This window comes from Puntigrus tetrazona, chromosome 15 (genome assembly GCF_018831695.1).
Source record: "Puntigrus tetrazona isolate hp1 chromosome 15, ASM1883169v1, whole genome shotgun sequence".
NCBI lineage: Eukaryota > Metazoa > Chordata > Actinopteri > Cypriniformes > Cyprinidae > Puntigrus > Puntigrus tetrazona.
The window spans coordinates 4,299,148-4,315,215 of NC_056713.1; the positions used below are offsets into that span (position 1 = coordinate 4,299,148).

General features: G+C 37.0%; 1 protein-coding gene across 1 annotated transcript; it reads right to left on the reverse strand.

The window, feature by feature from the left end:
* Positions 1 to 298: 298 nt before the first annotated feature.
* Positions 299 to 13,428, reverse strand: bace2 (beta-secretase 2). The gene is made up of 9 exons (XM_043258825.1): positions 12,914 to 13,428; positions 7,339 to 7,427; positions 7,002 to 7,218; positions 6,486 to 6,617; positions 4,310 to 4,444; positions 3,859 to 3,960; positions 3,576 to 3,725; positions 3,139 to 3,307; positions 299 to 2,565 (listed from the first exon to the last, which is right to left on the reverse strand). The coding sequence occupies exons 1-9, from the start codon at positions 13,403 to 13,405 to the stop codon at positions 2,324 to 2,326; spliced, it is 1,728 nt and encodes a 575-aa protein (XP_043114760.1). The 5' UTR covers positions 13,406 to 13,428; the 3' UTR covers positions 299 to 2,323.
* Between the last annotated feature and the right edge of the window lie 2,640 nt (positions 13,429 to 16,068).

Genomic DNA, 16,068 nt, shown 5'->3' on the forward strand with positions numbered 1-16,068 from the left:
ACTTCTCAATTATGGGTGTTTAGAATCTGTTCGTAAGCTGTTTGTAATGGTCATATGCTTTATCTATAAATACGGAATCATATTAAGTATGGAAAAAGAATGTTCATTCGGGATATAGAAATGTAGTGTAAAGTGTAGTGTACATTTTAATACCCAGGATTAACGGTTAACAGTGTGAAGCATTAAACAAGACAACCCAAGTTTGCATTAATCTGGGGTTTAGAAATATTTTATATTTTGAAATACTGAAAAGCCTTAGAATCTAATAGGAATAATTCAACCACGGTTCCAGAACAAATCAAGTTTGACAGTTTATTCACCAGTTAGGGATACACGTGTAAATTCATGACTTGAGAAATAAAAGATCAGTCCAAAATCAATTACACAGATAAATCATAAAAGCACAAAAACAGGTCAGAGGTGCATACCTGGAAATACAAATACAAATTGCAAATGTGCAGAGGTTTTGGATAAAGATTCTCTTCTCCCATCTTCCTTAAAAACGCACATCAGAGAAATGAGAAATTCAAGGAAAATGATTTGATTTCAGATCAGATCTCTTTCAAATCTTAGGGGTCAAGTCTTATCTAAGGTTAAATATAATGTGATGTTTAATAAAAGGTCAATATTATGCAAAAGGGCACGTCCTTAATTTTTTTTTTTAATCGTATCATTATGATGATCTGATCTAATGTTGTATGAATGATACTGTTGTACCAATCACACAAGCACATCTAAAAAAAAAAAAACCAAACATGTTGCAGAAAAACAATAGGTCTCTTCCACTAATGATTGCGTAGCTTATTCATATTTATATGCGCAATTTGAACTTCTCATGAAACATTCTATTTAATTCACACCACATGCATATGCACACAAATTTGTTCATACCCTCTTTTCAAGATGAGTGGCTGATTTTATTTTATTTTTTTTACTGCCTTTCACTAAACACATACCCTTCTTTACAGACACGCCATTGCAGATCCTTAAACAATGTCAAGTACGCAGTCCTCAAAACCAGTTTAACTCTCTGAAGATTTTAGCATGGTAATGCATATGACAATGTTAACGTCTTGGCAGAATGGATATGCTACACAGCTGCTGTTGGTTATTGCTTTAGTTGTAGACTATGCTGCTGCAAGCGAGTACATGAACTTGCTACTGTCAAATGCATATGGTGCTGTGAGTATTTAGGACTTACTGATGCTGCAAAAATATACAAGATCTACACGGGTGACTGTTAAATTTTAAACACAATAAAAAAAGATTTAGAGACAGACCTCCCATTAGCCAACTGTACACATATGTCTGTATTGCTATTCAAAGAAATCGTATATTTTTTTGGTGAATCAGTTTGTTTGTATACGGATTTCAAGCACAGATTCGCCCGTAAGCATGTTTAGCGCGTGAGACCCAATAAATTGTGGCATACGGACATTTCGAGTGAACTTTAATTTAAAGGAGCAAGGAACTTTGCCCGGTAAAAGGTGAAATTAGTTTTATTTTATTGTGCGTTGATTTTCTGCAAAAATTCCTACATACAGTTCACAGCAGAAAACTGCTTTATGAAAAAGATCATCAGCACAGACCATATAACTTGTGTGCTATACTATTTTAAAAATTTTTGAAGCCATACAATAGCATATATATATATATATTTTATATCTGACCTCAACAGCATCCCTTACCATTGCTTTTTCCCATTGCTTCTTACTCTATAAAGCAAGAGCAGCATCATGCTCTGTCAACAGGTTTGGAACAGCATAGGGAATAATACCAAAATTCATTTTTGGCTTAATTTTTCCTTTTAATGCACTGCTAAAAGGGACATCTAACAAGAAACCTTAGATAATAACAGTACATAAACTTACTTTTAAATAAACTTACTTATCGAACCCTAAACCTCATTTGGCCCCTGAGAGACCATTGCTGATTTCCAGTAGTTTTATTAACTCAATTATATTGAAGACTAAAAATAAAAAGAGCAGCATACTTTGGAGAAACACTGGAGCATCAACATTTACTCCAATGTCATATTAATAGTCATATATTTTGGCACTTTTATTTATGATTTTTTTTTTTTACTCTAACGTGTATATTCATAATTCCTTCATCCTTCAGTAGTTTTATCCTTTTCTTTGAAAAGTTCAGTCAATCATAAATGTCCACAAGTCCAAATCCCAGCATCTTCTACCCAGACAAAACAGGAATGAATGTAATCTCTCTCGGGAGCTCAGTGTAGTGTGTTCCCCCCGTTACCTTCTCTGAGTTCAGACCTGTTTTGCTGAGTTGGTGCCTCCTCGTCTTCGGTTGCTGCCTGACGTCACTTGATGCGATGCCGCACCAGCGAAGATTCGTCTGTAATCTCACCGTCTCTGTGCCGTCGGCAAGGCAGTATGAGCAGGATGACGAGTACGATCAAAACCAAGGCGCATATGCCCATCAGAGCGTAAGCAATCACCCACATCACCGGTTCCCTGAAAGGCATGCCACTGGTGCAGTCTGACGCTACGCCCTCAGCTAGAAATGGCCCGGCGATCTCTGCAAATGGCACACCGTCATTTTCTGTTGAAAAGACAGAAGAGATATTTACTTTGACCATCAGGTAAGTTAGGATCTCAGGAAGTAATTAAGCAGTGGTGGACAGAAACAAAGTATTATTATGTATTTAGGCACATTTATCAAGTATTTCTACTTTCTTAGTCATTATGTTATCTATTTTGTTCCATGTGACATAGCATTTAAAAAAAAAATTAAAAATTTACTACCATATAAGCACATTTTTACACATATTTGCACACTTAAATTATGACATTTTAGTATATTGTTCAACATTTCATTAATGTCTTTAAGTTAGTGAGTGTAGTATTCCTGTTTTGATTATTTGCTGTACTTTTAATGAAGTACTTGATTTTTGTCATTTATCCGCCACTGGTTATAAGTATATTATAATAAATAATAAATAGAACGGTCATTAAACTGACTTGAAACTACCTGTGCATTAAAACAGTATAATGCATACCTGCCAGCCAATCAGAATCAAGTATTCATACAGACCATGGTGTAACGATGTATACACTGTTGTGCAGTGGTAAACTTTTTTTTATCAGATTAAAAAAATATATATCTGCCACGTACCTGCACAAGTGCTAACGGCAAAGCCCACCCTCTTTTTGGCACGGTCAAAGATGACGTAGAAGCCCTCCATCACAGTGGCTCCAATGACCAAGCCGTTTGCTGAAGGGGAGATTCCGAAACGGAAACAGTCCAATGTGCCGTCAATGTCGGTGACTGGCTGGACGTAGAGCTGTGGGGACAACATTTGGTGTCAAGGAAAGAGCAAGTATGTACAATCCTGGTTTCTGATCATTTTAAAGCAATTGTGTAACATCACATCAAAAGCCACATTGAAAAGCAAGTTTAAACTGATTATTTCAAAAACAAATTCACTGTGAATGTGTGACCTTTGTTTACCGAGTAAGGTTACAAAAATCAGAACGTGCATATTATTCTAGAAATATACGACTCGTGTATATACATAAAACCTGAATTATACTTAAGCCTTTAATCCTAACCTGTGGAAGAATGGTGATGCGAAAGGACTGGCTGGTGTTCGTTGCCCTGAGGTAGATTGAGATTTTCGGGAAAAGCCTCCATGGTGATTCGCCTCTCATCCAACATGCAAGCTTGGTGCCATCAAAAAATCCCGCTGAGAAATCCTCAATCTGGCAGAGCACGAGAGAACAGGGTTCCACACAATCACTTGTAACTAAAGGGTCATTTTGAAGACTGAGGCCCTCAAACATGCACAAAATTGCATATGTGACGCTAGTCGTTTATCAGAATGGAAGGTCATACCAGTGATGTTTGCATAATGGCCTCCACCACAGCGCTGAACACGTTTCCAGGAAGTCGCAGTAAAGTCGTCCCACTATCTACAATGGCTTTATCCGAGTTGTACTGAACAAAATGACCAAAGGGAGAAAAAGATCAGTCAAGGCCTCCTTCAAACAAAAAGCAATACCTGCTCTGCTCCTCTCAGGATTTAATAAACAAGATCGCTGCATTCTTAGTAGTTATATTCCCTGCCGTATATCTTTTTGAATGCTGCAATTACTCCACTGGCAGCCTTTAAAGGAACAATTTTAGCTCACCCTTGGAGCAATTCCAGTCACAACTCTTTATTGTCCTGACAAGGTCAAATAAGCATTGTGTTTTAACTCCATCACTATCTAAAAGCATGGACTAAATTCTATGTTTAAATTGGCTTTATTCAGAATAAATGCACAAGCTGGGCTGTGTCATGTACCTCTTTGCAGTCTAGGTTTAAATTTTGGGCTCCAACTTCAAGCTTTAAGACTTCCACTTGATAGTACCATTCTTCTAGGACTGGTGTGTACCAAATTGAACCCCGGTACAAGGTGGGCTCAACTCCTCCCATGATCTGAAACATAAAACTAAGGCATCAAAGCATGTAACCAATATAAATAATTGAATTAAGACAATACAGTACAAGTTAACAGGGTTTAAAATTGTAACTAATAGTTTCCTTTCGATTAGTAACAGTACATTAAGACAATTGTTTTATATTACAAGTTTTCTGAAATGTTATGCAAATTAGGTATTATTATGAGGTAATATTTAAAATATGCATGTCTGCATATATTTAGAAAACAGACATTTAAACATTGGATAATTTTTTTTAATTTAAATGACATTTTTTATATTTAAAAGACATTTTTTCTTCACTGAGGGGATTATTGATATTTAGAAATGTCCACTAGTCTGAAACAAGTTTTGGAAGTCTACCAAAATCTCAAAATTAAACTTTAAACTTTTCTGTTTACTTATGATTTTGTGATTTATTGCTGTCATCCTAATGAACCACATTTCCAGATTTCTCTGCAGTGGAATAGGTTAACTTGAAGAGCAGTGAGTGCGAAAGTACCATAAATATATATTTTTGCATTACCATTTGCTCAAATAGCAGGAGAAAAACTCTATGATAGTGTTTTCATGACTTTCAATAAAAGGAAATAAAATAAGAGAGACTGATAACAACAGTTAGAAGAGAGAACGATATTAAATGTACCACCCCTTCTATAAATCTCACATTAGTATAGACAATTTTTTTGTAATTTGATACAAAGTTAATATAATACAAAAAAAATTGTGTTATAAATATACATTATTTCTTTTTCAAAAAGATAAATATAAAAAACTTTATTTTTGATGACCATTAAACGCATTATCACAGTTTTGTGAAAAGGGTTTATAGAAAATAAACAAATATCTATGTATTTTTTTATTCTTTTTATTAATTGAATAATTAACAGGGTTTTTTTATATACAATGGCTCAGGATGGCTCATCTATTTTCTTGTAGCCCATGTATAAGAATATCAAGCAAAAAAATTAAATTAGTAACAATAATAATAATAATAATAAATAAATAAATAAAATTGACTTTCTGGAGCTTCTGACTTCTGCAAATAGCATCCAATTAAGAGGCTAGTCAAATATTTCCAAAATGCTTTGGACGTTGTTCAGCGGTGGACACAGGACACACCCCTCCCCACCGTGCTTCCCATCTGCTCCTCTCTGCAGGACACGTGGCCGCCTCTTCTTCCAGCGCTCCCGTATTGCTAACAGAATGCGCCAGCAGCAGGGGGCTCTCTTTAGCTTAATTAGCTTCTCACTAACGAGACGCACCGTCCTATAGGAGGCAGCGGAGGTGTGAGACGCAGAGACGCGCCGAGCTATTATGTTTCTTGAGTAGTGCTGAGAAACCCAATCTCATCTGTCCTTAAGAGGTGTTAAGTGATCTGATTTATAAAAGCTGGAAGCCTGAGCGCTACCTACAGCAGACTCAAATCTTTCACAAAATCCCTGTTTTGATCAAAGTAAAAAAAAAAACTGTTTAAAAAAAAAAAAATCTTTATGTAATGTAATGTTCATGAAGTTAAAATGGAATACATTTTCTTTCTCCTTGTATATTTTTTAATCGTGGTACAAGATTATATTATTATTATAACGAATTAAAACAAAGGTTACTTAAGTACTCTGATTATGTTACCTAAAATGTATAATGTCATGAATTACATTACTAACTAGTTGGCTTCAGTATGTAAGTAATCTAGCACTGTGTGTGTGTGTGTGTGTGTGAATGTGTCTGTGTATCATGTTCTAGGAAGAACCAGTTATTGATTAAAAATTCAACATTGTTTCAGTATTGTGTCTCTGTTCTCTGTTCAAAGAGTCTGTTTCATCACTGACTGAATACATTTATTCAGTCTAATACCGTGTAGCCCCTCTATAGTAATAATCCATTTCTAATAAACCTCTACCTAAACACCATGTAAACAAACTAAAAGTGCCACAGAAGTTTCCTGGATTTCAAATAAAATGCTTTTTGGACTAAATGAATAAATATTAATACAAATGCTAATTTATTTGCGAATTTTAAACTAAATGTTTAGTACACACCAGGCTGCCACCCGCTGGGTCAGCTATAGTGCTGGCAGAGACTCCTGCGCCACACATCTGGAGAGAAAACACATCTGGAATGCCAGTCTGACTCACAACTGAGTTGAAGAAGGGTTCCACTGACGGGTCAGGCTGAAAGAAGAAAATACAAAATTCATCTTAGGGAAATTGAAGCCAATTTATAAATACGTAATAATATAACACCAATGCCTAAACGTCATACAAATCAATATTGAGTATGTATTTATTAATAATTGACAAATAAGTTGAAGAAAAGACAAGGAACAAGTTTTATACTTTCGTATTAGAAACGTGCCAAGGCACTAATCATTTACCATAGTAAAGCTATTATGCTCTTAGACATGGCATTTGCAGATAACAGCGCTGCTGTTAGAGGATCTAAGCCACACCTTTGTGACACCAAAATGTAACACGTGTCAACTATACCTGAGCTAAATCAAACAGGAGCGCAACACACCTTTTCTCAATAACACACCCATATAGCATGTCACTTACCCGAGCCAACAGAGGATAAGCAAGTCCAAGAATTCCCTGCCAGTTGATTCCAGGCAGAAAGAAGCCTTCTGAGGTGAGGATCGCAGCGATGTTGATAGTGATTGTACCACTGGGCCCTTGAGGAATGGTGATGCGGTCAGTTCCCAGTTCCCCCTCCCATTCTCCCTGTGTGTATTTTACTGCAACTCCCCTGCCGGAGCTCTGATATGTACTGGAACTGAGCAAATCATCATGACATTGATTCATCACTAATGCAGTGCTGAACTTACAAACCAAACATCACTCAGAAAAAAGTAAACTAAAAGAAGCAGTGTGTGATGTAGGGATGTGATCTTACAGTGCTCTATTATAGTAGTGTGTGATGTAGGGATGTGCTGCTGCAGCTACAGCAAAGTTGCTGCTTCCAGTATCAACCAGGATGTTCAACTGCAAAGACAGAAAACAACGTCATTATCCTATATATGAACATAGCTGTGAATTGTGGGTAATTTTTATGCTGGAAATGGTTTCAGAGCTCATGCTGCTGATTACTCTAGCTACAATAAATACATACGTTAGCAGTGTGTGGAGTTATCTACATGTGTTTACATATAAAAGTCTTCTGGAAAGGTCTTTCACTAGATATTTAAATATTCTGTGATTTGGTCCCATTACAAATGATCCTGAATGTATTAAATGGGGATCAGGTCAATGCTTTTTTGCAGGCCAGTCAGGTCCTTCCAGACTCATGTGCACAGAGGTATTGTCATGCTGGAACAAAAAAGGCCCTTCCCAAGATGCTCTCTAGATCTCTAGAATGTCATTTTATGTTGTAGCATTAAAAATTGAAGCATTAAAAATTCTTACAGAAATGTCTGAAATAACCAAATCCACGGATTAAAAATGTGTTAATAATTTAAAAATTAAAAATGTAGTTTTGGTCATGCATGTTCAATTATTTGGAAATAAAACATGCACTTATTAAAGCCACTTTTTTTGTATGTAAGCGTCTCATAAAATCCTTGGAATTACTGACAATTTTCCTCTGCAAATATTGATATAACGGTTTAATTAGTTGCTGGATATTCTCCCAGCTGAATCTTTACAAAATTTCTTGCTTTTTCAGCCCTTTGTTGCCCCCCATGCCGACTTTTTTGAGGCATCAAATTTAAAATGAGGTCATTTGGTGAATAAAAGCATGCGATTTCTCCATTTAAAAATTTGTTATGTCTGTGTTCCACGGTGATATATTGGCTCATGTGATTTAAAAGTCATAAAAGAAAACCTCTGAAATGTTCAGAGCGCCCCAAAAGTATGTGCAAACAACTACACGGTATTGTTGTTGTTTATTTATGCCATTTTTATACCTAGATGTCAACTACCTAAGTACCATCAAACCCTGCTGGCACAGAGCCCTCCAATTTAGCCTCTCCGCACATATGTTTCTGTTTGCCAGGCGCTTGCGAGGCGGTCACGGCAGTTGGAATAATGTTGTTGGAGCGCTGGTTCAACGAGGGGGAACTAATGAGATAACAGAGCTGTGCCATCTCACCCAGTTGCCAAAGAGGCCATTATGGGCATTCCTCATCGTTAACGCCATCATAATATACACACAGATCTGCTCCGCTGCACTGATCCTAACAGCTTCATTTAAAAACACTTAAACTCTTAAACCCAGGAACGCATTTTGACGCCGCGTTTGAATTAAACATTATGTAAAATCTTGAGTTGTTATTACGTAATGGTTTGTGTCTCTCTTTTTCGGGAGGGCGCAAAGATGAGAAAGATTCGAAATCCTTCTCTGCGTGAAATACCTGTAACGGTTTAACTCTTCGCAATTAAATAATGATTCGAAGAGGAAATCATGGTTTGTTCATCATTACAAGGTCGTGTAAGGTCAAGCCAAGTGCATTTCACATGCCGTATCCTATATACAGTACCCAGTGCTCTCTTGTAATAGCAAATGCAAAAGGTAACTTGCAAAATTTGCACATTATCCATACATCACCATTTATAATGATCAGCTATTTATACAGGAGAAGGCTTATGAAGTATATTTTAGCATACTTCTAATATTGTATTTATTGTACTAAATGTAATGGACCCTTAAATGCATGTAATTTATTATGGCTTACATTTATATTAAATGCAATTAGTTGCCACTTTTTTTTCCCTTCAATAACACTCAAAGTATTACATTATTTACAGAATTATTAATGGGTAGACGAGCACTGCCAAAGTCTACTGATGATGGTAAACTAAAAAATATTTTGTACGTCATATTTGAATATATTCGCAATACATTTGTAATGTAAGTTTTCAAATAGCCTACATTATCTCTAAGGCCTGGTTTCACAGACAGGGCTTAGCCTCAGGCCAGGACTAGGCCTTAGTTAATAAAGATATTTTGGTAGCTTTTATAAAAATGCCTTTTTTTTTTTTTTTTACATGCGTGCATCTTGAGACAGAAGGATGGAACAGACATAAGATATTTTCAGTTAAAACACCTCAAGCATGCATTTTACTCTTTTATCATTTGAAAACTAGAAATATTTTTGTTACAAAAACCCATCAATCTGCCTCAGAGCACATGTGATATCCCCTGAAGGTAAATAGGTTATTTTTATAGGTTAGCATATCCGATTTACGGAGATTTAAAATAATGGCTGCTATCCATGAACATTATCAAGCATGGAAAAAGTCTGGATAAATAAAAAAAAAAAAAAAAAAAAAAAAAAACTACTCTGACTGTGATCGCCTGAAAGAAGAAAATCATATACATCTAGGATGGCTTGGGTTCTTCACAAGAACCATTCTGTCAGGGGTTCTTTAAAGAACCATCTCTTTCTTAGATTTGTATAATCTGAAGAACCTTTTTTCACCACAAATAACCTTTTGTGGTACAATTCGTTAAGTGGCCTACATTAATATTTTATTATCTTTTTAAAAATATGCTTTCAAGATTTAAAGTGTACTGCAAGTACACATCTAAGCATGCAACTTTTTTTTTTTTTTTTTTTTTTTTTAAAGGGGTTAAACATTACAAATCTTGGTTATTCACATTAATAAGTAAACTGGTTAGAACAAGCAGTGGTTAATAACTTTGTAAATTATTGCAGAAAATGAATGACTGGTTATTTCAAGCATAAACAGAATGAATAGCGTTTATTCCAAGTATAGTCCTTGTTTTTGCAGGGTGCGAAAGAAATCCAAGAAGAATAATCTTCTTATTGTGTTTAACTGGAGACCTTTCCAAATAAGTCGCCAGTTATTGTGTATAATTCCTCATTCCTTGCCGGCTTTAAGTCGAGATGATTATTATGTGCGATTTTTTTGAAAAACGGCACAAAGTACAACCGCTGTTTCCCACACGGCTACAATCGCAGCCTTCGGTGAGGAAAGGCAGAAAGTGTTTGTGGTTATTCAATTAAAAAAAAAATCACAAATGATCGGTGCTGTTGTACTACTGTTTTCAATCGAATTGCTCATAAAACCAACAGCCACCTCTACGTTTGGAGGATACATTAAAGGACGCTTTCTTCGCTTTGGCAATGTTCCTGCCACTTCCTGTCTGGTACGAAAAATCCAGCCATGCCACAGCCATGACTACTACTGGCTACTTCCAGTAAACATGAAGTCTGTCCGCAACAGGGCCCTGGCACACAGAACCTGGCCCCTTCCCTGTGCTTGTCTCTCCCTGTACTCCTCCTCATTGCGCTCCCACGGCTCCTCTACTGGTGAAGCGGGCTCTAATCACCCCTATCGAGGTGGCTTAGCTAATTGGCAGGCGCTCTGTCACTGGGAACGCATCTGCTACCTGTTTGTACCAATTAGCAGATGTGAGCCACTCCAGTCCGACGCCTCCGCACATGCGACAGATTCCGCAATTAGCGGCTCGTTTAGAAAGAGCGCCTCAATTAACATGAGTACCCTTAATTACATATTCGCAGAGGATGCGGGAAGATCCTGGCCTCTCACAGTTCACCTTACTCATTCGATTGAGATGAGATGAGAGAATAAACATGATGTTCAATGACACTGCAGATTTCATTATAATATTTCCGGAGAGACACGGCACGCGATGAATTACGATCACTTATGTTCTAGGCATGATTTTCTAAAGGGAGAGGAATGCAATTACAGTTACAGAAAGGGTTTAAAAACGCTTCTACCTCGAAATTAAAATTTAACGCATCAATTTTTTTACAGAATTTATGTAGTGGCGTTTGCTTTGGTTGAACCCTTCATTTTTAGCATTAGGGAGTTCAACAACTGAAAACAAAATGAAACAAAAAAATGAACTGACTTGGCAACATGATAAAATAAAAAGCTAAAATCTATAAGTATGGCATCTTTTCTGTTATTTCAAAAATGTAAATAATAAAAAAAGTGTACAAAAATATTTTCACTGATTTAATTATTAGGCTACATTTTTAAAAAATAGTGTGCCAAATTAAAATCATGTAATGCAGACAAGGTGAACTGGTTAGATCAGGGTGTAAAATACACTGTGCAAAGTGTAAGATTAAGTATATTTATGAATTAATTTTTGGTACAAGCTATTAGGAATCATAATCTCCATTATTTGTATCAGCTTCAAAATCTGTTCTGATTTGAATGTACAGATATGCCGACATAACTCCTACAAACTAAGCTGAACTGATTCTTTCAACATGCCTTCCGATGTTTATTTCATGCTACAACTTAGTAGTTAAAGAGGAAAAGATAAGGCAAGTAAGGCAAGGTTGCCTGCTGTTATCCAACAATCACAAGACGTGACAGTGTAGGCTGAAAATAATTAATATAATACAATAAAATATAACTTTATTATTTTGAAAGAATTTAGCCATTTTGTGAAAATAAAAGGGGCTGTGTAGAACAGTTCAGTCAATAGAGTGTGAGATTCACTTCAACTGTTACACCATCTACACATTCATGTTTTTTTTGTTTGTTTTTATTTTATAAAATCAAATTAAAATCTTGGAGTTTTGCAGGACTTTGATAAAAAAGCTAAACGAATAACAGCAATACCGACTGATCATAAAGCCTGTACAAGTGGACACACGCGTCTGCTTCAGGCCCTAATCTGAGTCAGCTGCTCTCATTGAGGGGCCCGCTGTCATGTGAACCCATGTGAGCTGGCTCTTACATATCCTCAGCACAAAGATCAAGGGCTCTTTGGTCTCCATCCTGCGCCCGAGGCATCTCATAGAGACTTTCACATCACATGCTTCTTGAACTGATATGCTCTTAAAAGCTGAAATGCTGCTTTGAGATCAGCCTTAGCCGACAGTGCCCATCTGCTCTGATGTTTAACTGCTGATCAGAAATCAGCTGAGTTTTAACCAAGACGGTGAAGAGCAAACCATATGAAAACTGTTGAAACAGTTCTTAATGTATGCGGATGCTTAAGCCACACTTATGAATGCATGAATGTGATTTAATTATAAAATATCGCACATTTTCTCAGGATTATTGTAACTCTTTTATCTTGTTTCTAACTGGTCCCAAAGTAATTTCATGAGAGATCATCAACGGTCACCTTTTCAAATTCGCACAGGTCTTTTTTGATGAGTAACTAAAGTTGTAGTTCATAACAACAATAGACATTCTTCACTAATGTCTAACAAGCAGAACAATATATCTAAAGTGTAGAAATAAACACGTGCTGTTGTAATACGTCTTTTTTTGTGTGCGTGCTCCTGCCATGCCTCTTCAAAACAAATAACGGCTGATTTGATGTTTATTTAATGCGAGGACGTTCATTTTGTTCGTGCGACTTAAAATATGCCTGATTAAAAATTCCGATGTAACGTTTAACAGAGACGGTTATAAAATGAATAAAAGTTCCGTTAGAAAACATGTCACTTCGCGTAACTGCAAAAGAAAAAATGATTGAAAAGAGGTATCAAAATGTTGAAGAAATTACTTACCGTTTGTCCCGGAGTCCCAATGACCATTTGCATGTAATATCCCCGGCCAGAGTCTCCTTTTAAATTATTGATCATGTCCAGAAAGTCGACTATCCCAGCTGGATCCGATGCCAGTGAAAGTCCACTCTCCGCTGCGCTTTGATTCCGTCTCAAAGGCCTGAGGTCCAGCTGCTCAGACGCGTTAAATTTCCCCGCGAACATTTTTAAAGGTATTTTAAACACCGAATGACACGTCCAGAAGGAAAGAGAAAGTAGCAGAAGCTTGCAGAGCAGCATCTCGCCAAACTTGACGTTGACCAGACAGACAACACTCAGCTCCGTTTCAAAGTGCACAGCTCTGTCGCCGATAGTTCCATTCTCATTATCAGTTATGGGAATAATCGTCGGCAGAGAGTATGCGAACCAGACGGATGCCGCGGGGATATAAAGTATCTGTGTAATGTGTTCGATTGATAACTTCCTGAAGGAGCATATGACGGATATGACGAGCATATCCAAACATTCCAGCGTTTAACGAGGGCCAGAGGCGCGGGAGAGGGAAAGATACTGGGTTGTGTCTTAAAAGCTTGTGTGCTAGGTGACGATTAAAATGCTGTCTAAGAAGACGGTTCGGCGTTTTCTGAGAGAAGCCTGCGATGCACATGCAAGGACCTAACCTGGCCGTTATAGCATATTTTACCTAAAAAGCGTCAATACGGATACTAACCGCATTTTCCAAAAGAAATGCAAATACATATATACACACACACACAATATATCATATTAACACTGTTTATTCACTATAGTTTTGAAATGGTAATAAAATATGACAACTCAGAGTGCCAGAACAATTCGTCTTGATAATGTCAGGTTACTTCGATAATGAGGTATGTCATGAATTATTTCATATTTCGCTATCCTTACATAAGTGAACTATAGCTTACTGTGCTGCACAAATAAAATCTGATATCTAAATAATTTCGGTTTGACTTTGTGTTTATAGGCCCGTTGTATTCGTAATTCTTCTCACATCCCCCCTATTGTCTTGCAGTACCGCTGATAGCCAGACGAGGGCGTAGTTTACCGCTTCCCCGTCGAGCCCCCGCCTAACAAACTGTGCGGTAAATGAGGGAGATTATCGGAGTGAGCAGGCTAACAGTTTACTGTCCAAATCGCCTTTACTGGAACATTGCTTCCTAATCTTCGCCCGAACCCTGATTGGAACAAGACTTGAGAGGCAAGACAGAGAACCAGTCAGATCTAAATTCACCGGTCTCCTTAGAAGACAACACCCATCTTTTTCACAGAACCACTGCCATTTTAACACATCACCTTCAAACACTTCTGTGTGCAGAGATGGTGGGCTGTGTAGCGTTTTATATCTGCTGTAATTTAGTTATCGTAATCGTTAGAAAAACAATACAACGTAGCCTATTATTACAACACTTGCTGTAAAACAATTAACTTAAAATGTATTTAATAATAAACTCATTTAAAAAAGCATTCCTCGTGACCACGGATGATAAGCGTAGGCTATTTAGCTTTGATAATTATAGCTAGTCGTCTCCTTTATATTTTATATTGAAACCTAATATTTAATTAGGGTTATTAACGGCATATGCTCTCTTCTCGTGGCGTGTCCACCCTGAAACTGACCACCTGTTGTACATTTCTGCCACTCGACCTAAGACCTGGACACGTTCCTCAATAGAATAATCTCCACGCCTCGCGCTGACCGAATTACTGAAGCATCTCTAAGTCCATAATGCTTGTCTTAGACGCGGTGCATCTGTTGGCATCTTGCGTGGTGATATTGGATATTGTGTAATTACAGGCAGGGAAGAGGAGTCGGACAATCTGGGATTAAGGGGGAGAAACAAGGGGGAGGCGTGTGGTAATGACCTGTACACAAAGTTCATTTCCAGCCTAGACCGGTTAGTTTGCGGGTGATGGGGCAGAATTTGTGGGTTATTAATGCAGCGATTCAGTTCCAGTTGCAGGCAGAGAGCAATTACCTTTCATTTGAGAGAGGAAGTACCAAAACTCTACCATAATTATTAGAACAATGCAAAATGTCTCTCAAATGTACTCAAATGCGCACATCGTCGGCACTAAAATAAACCCGATTAAAATAATTTGAACAAATCCATGTCATGACCTTTTTAAACAGATAAATCTAAAAATATAGCACACCTTGTATAAAAAGAAGGGCTTCTGCTGAAGCCTTCCGTAGCCTCTCTCTTTATCTTTTCTCTTTTCTTTTTCAGACTTTAAGCTTTGCGTGTACCAATTGGTTAATTCACCACAGTCATCTGAATATCTGCAGCTCGTTTTATGTTGCTTCATATCTCCAGCGTGTATTACTTGTGTGACTGCCTAATTGAATCAGGTGGTGTTTCTGCTAAAAGCATGTCTCGCTGGTTATGTTTTTAAAAGAAGTCTCTGATCAACAGGACAACACATCCAGTTCACTAGAAAATAGCGTTCTACTGAGAACCTTCACACATTTAGCCTTAAAAGAGTTTACTTTGAAGAACTTTTCAAAGTAGATCAAACCAGCTTGCTTGAGACTGTACAAGATGTTTTAATATTTAAACGTTCACGTTCACGTTCCATCCTTTGTTGTGTGAAAGGCAATGTAACCTATTTTGACACCGTTATTCCCACTACCATCCATGTTAATTGAACTCAAATGAAATTGGGATTGTTTACCTCCATTTCAGGTTTGCCCATATACAAAAATAGAAATTAAATCTTTTAATCTCTCAGTGGTTTATTCTAGACAGCAGTGACATTTAATATGGAAAGCAAAACTTTCCCGCTTCGCATTTGTTTCAGAGAAATAACTGCTCTCTGCAGTTTCAGTAGAGGGTTTAAGATTATCAGATGCTATCCACACTAAGTCCAGAAGAAACATCAATTTTCAGAACAATATATGCTATAGTTTAAAAGTGTAGAACAATAGCTTATTTACTTTTTAGAGAACTTATGTTAAGACTCCTAAACTTGAACTATCGTCTTCATAATCAACCACCAGAGATTAAACGGAGAACAAATAGAGATTTATATCCTGTAAAATAAACCAAATAAATAAATAAAATAAATCCCCTGGAGCTTTAGAGAATATCTCAACAGTGTCTCAATTGGCATAAAAAAATCAACAGCCTGAATTCATA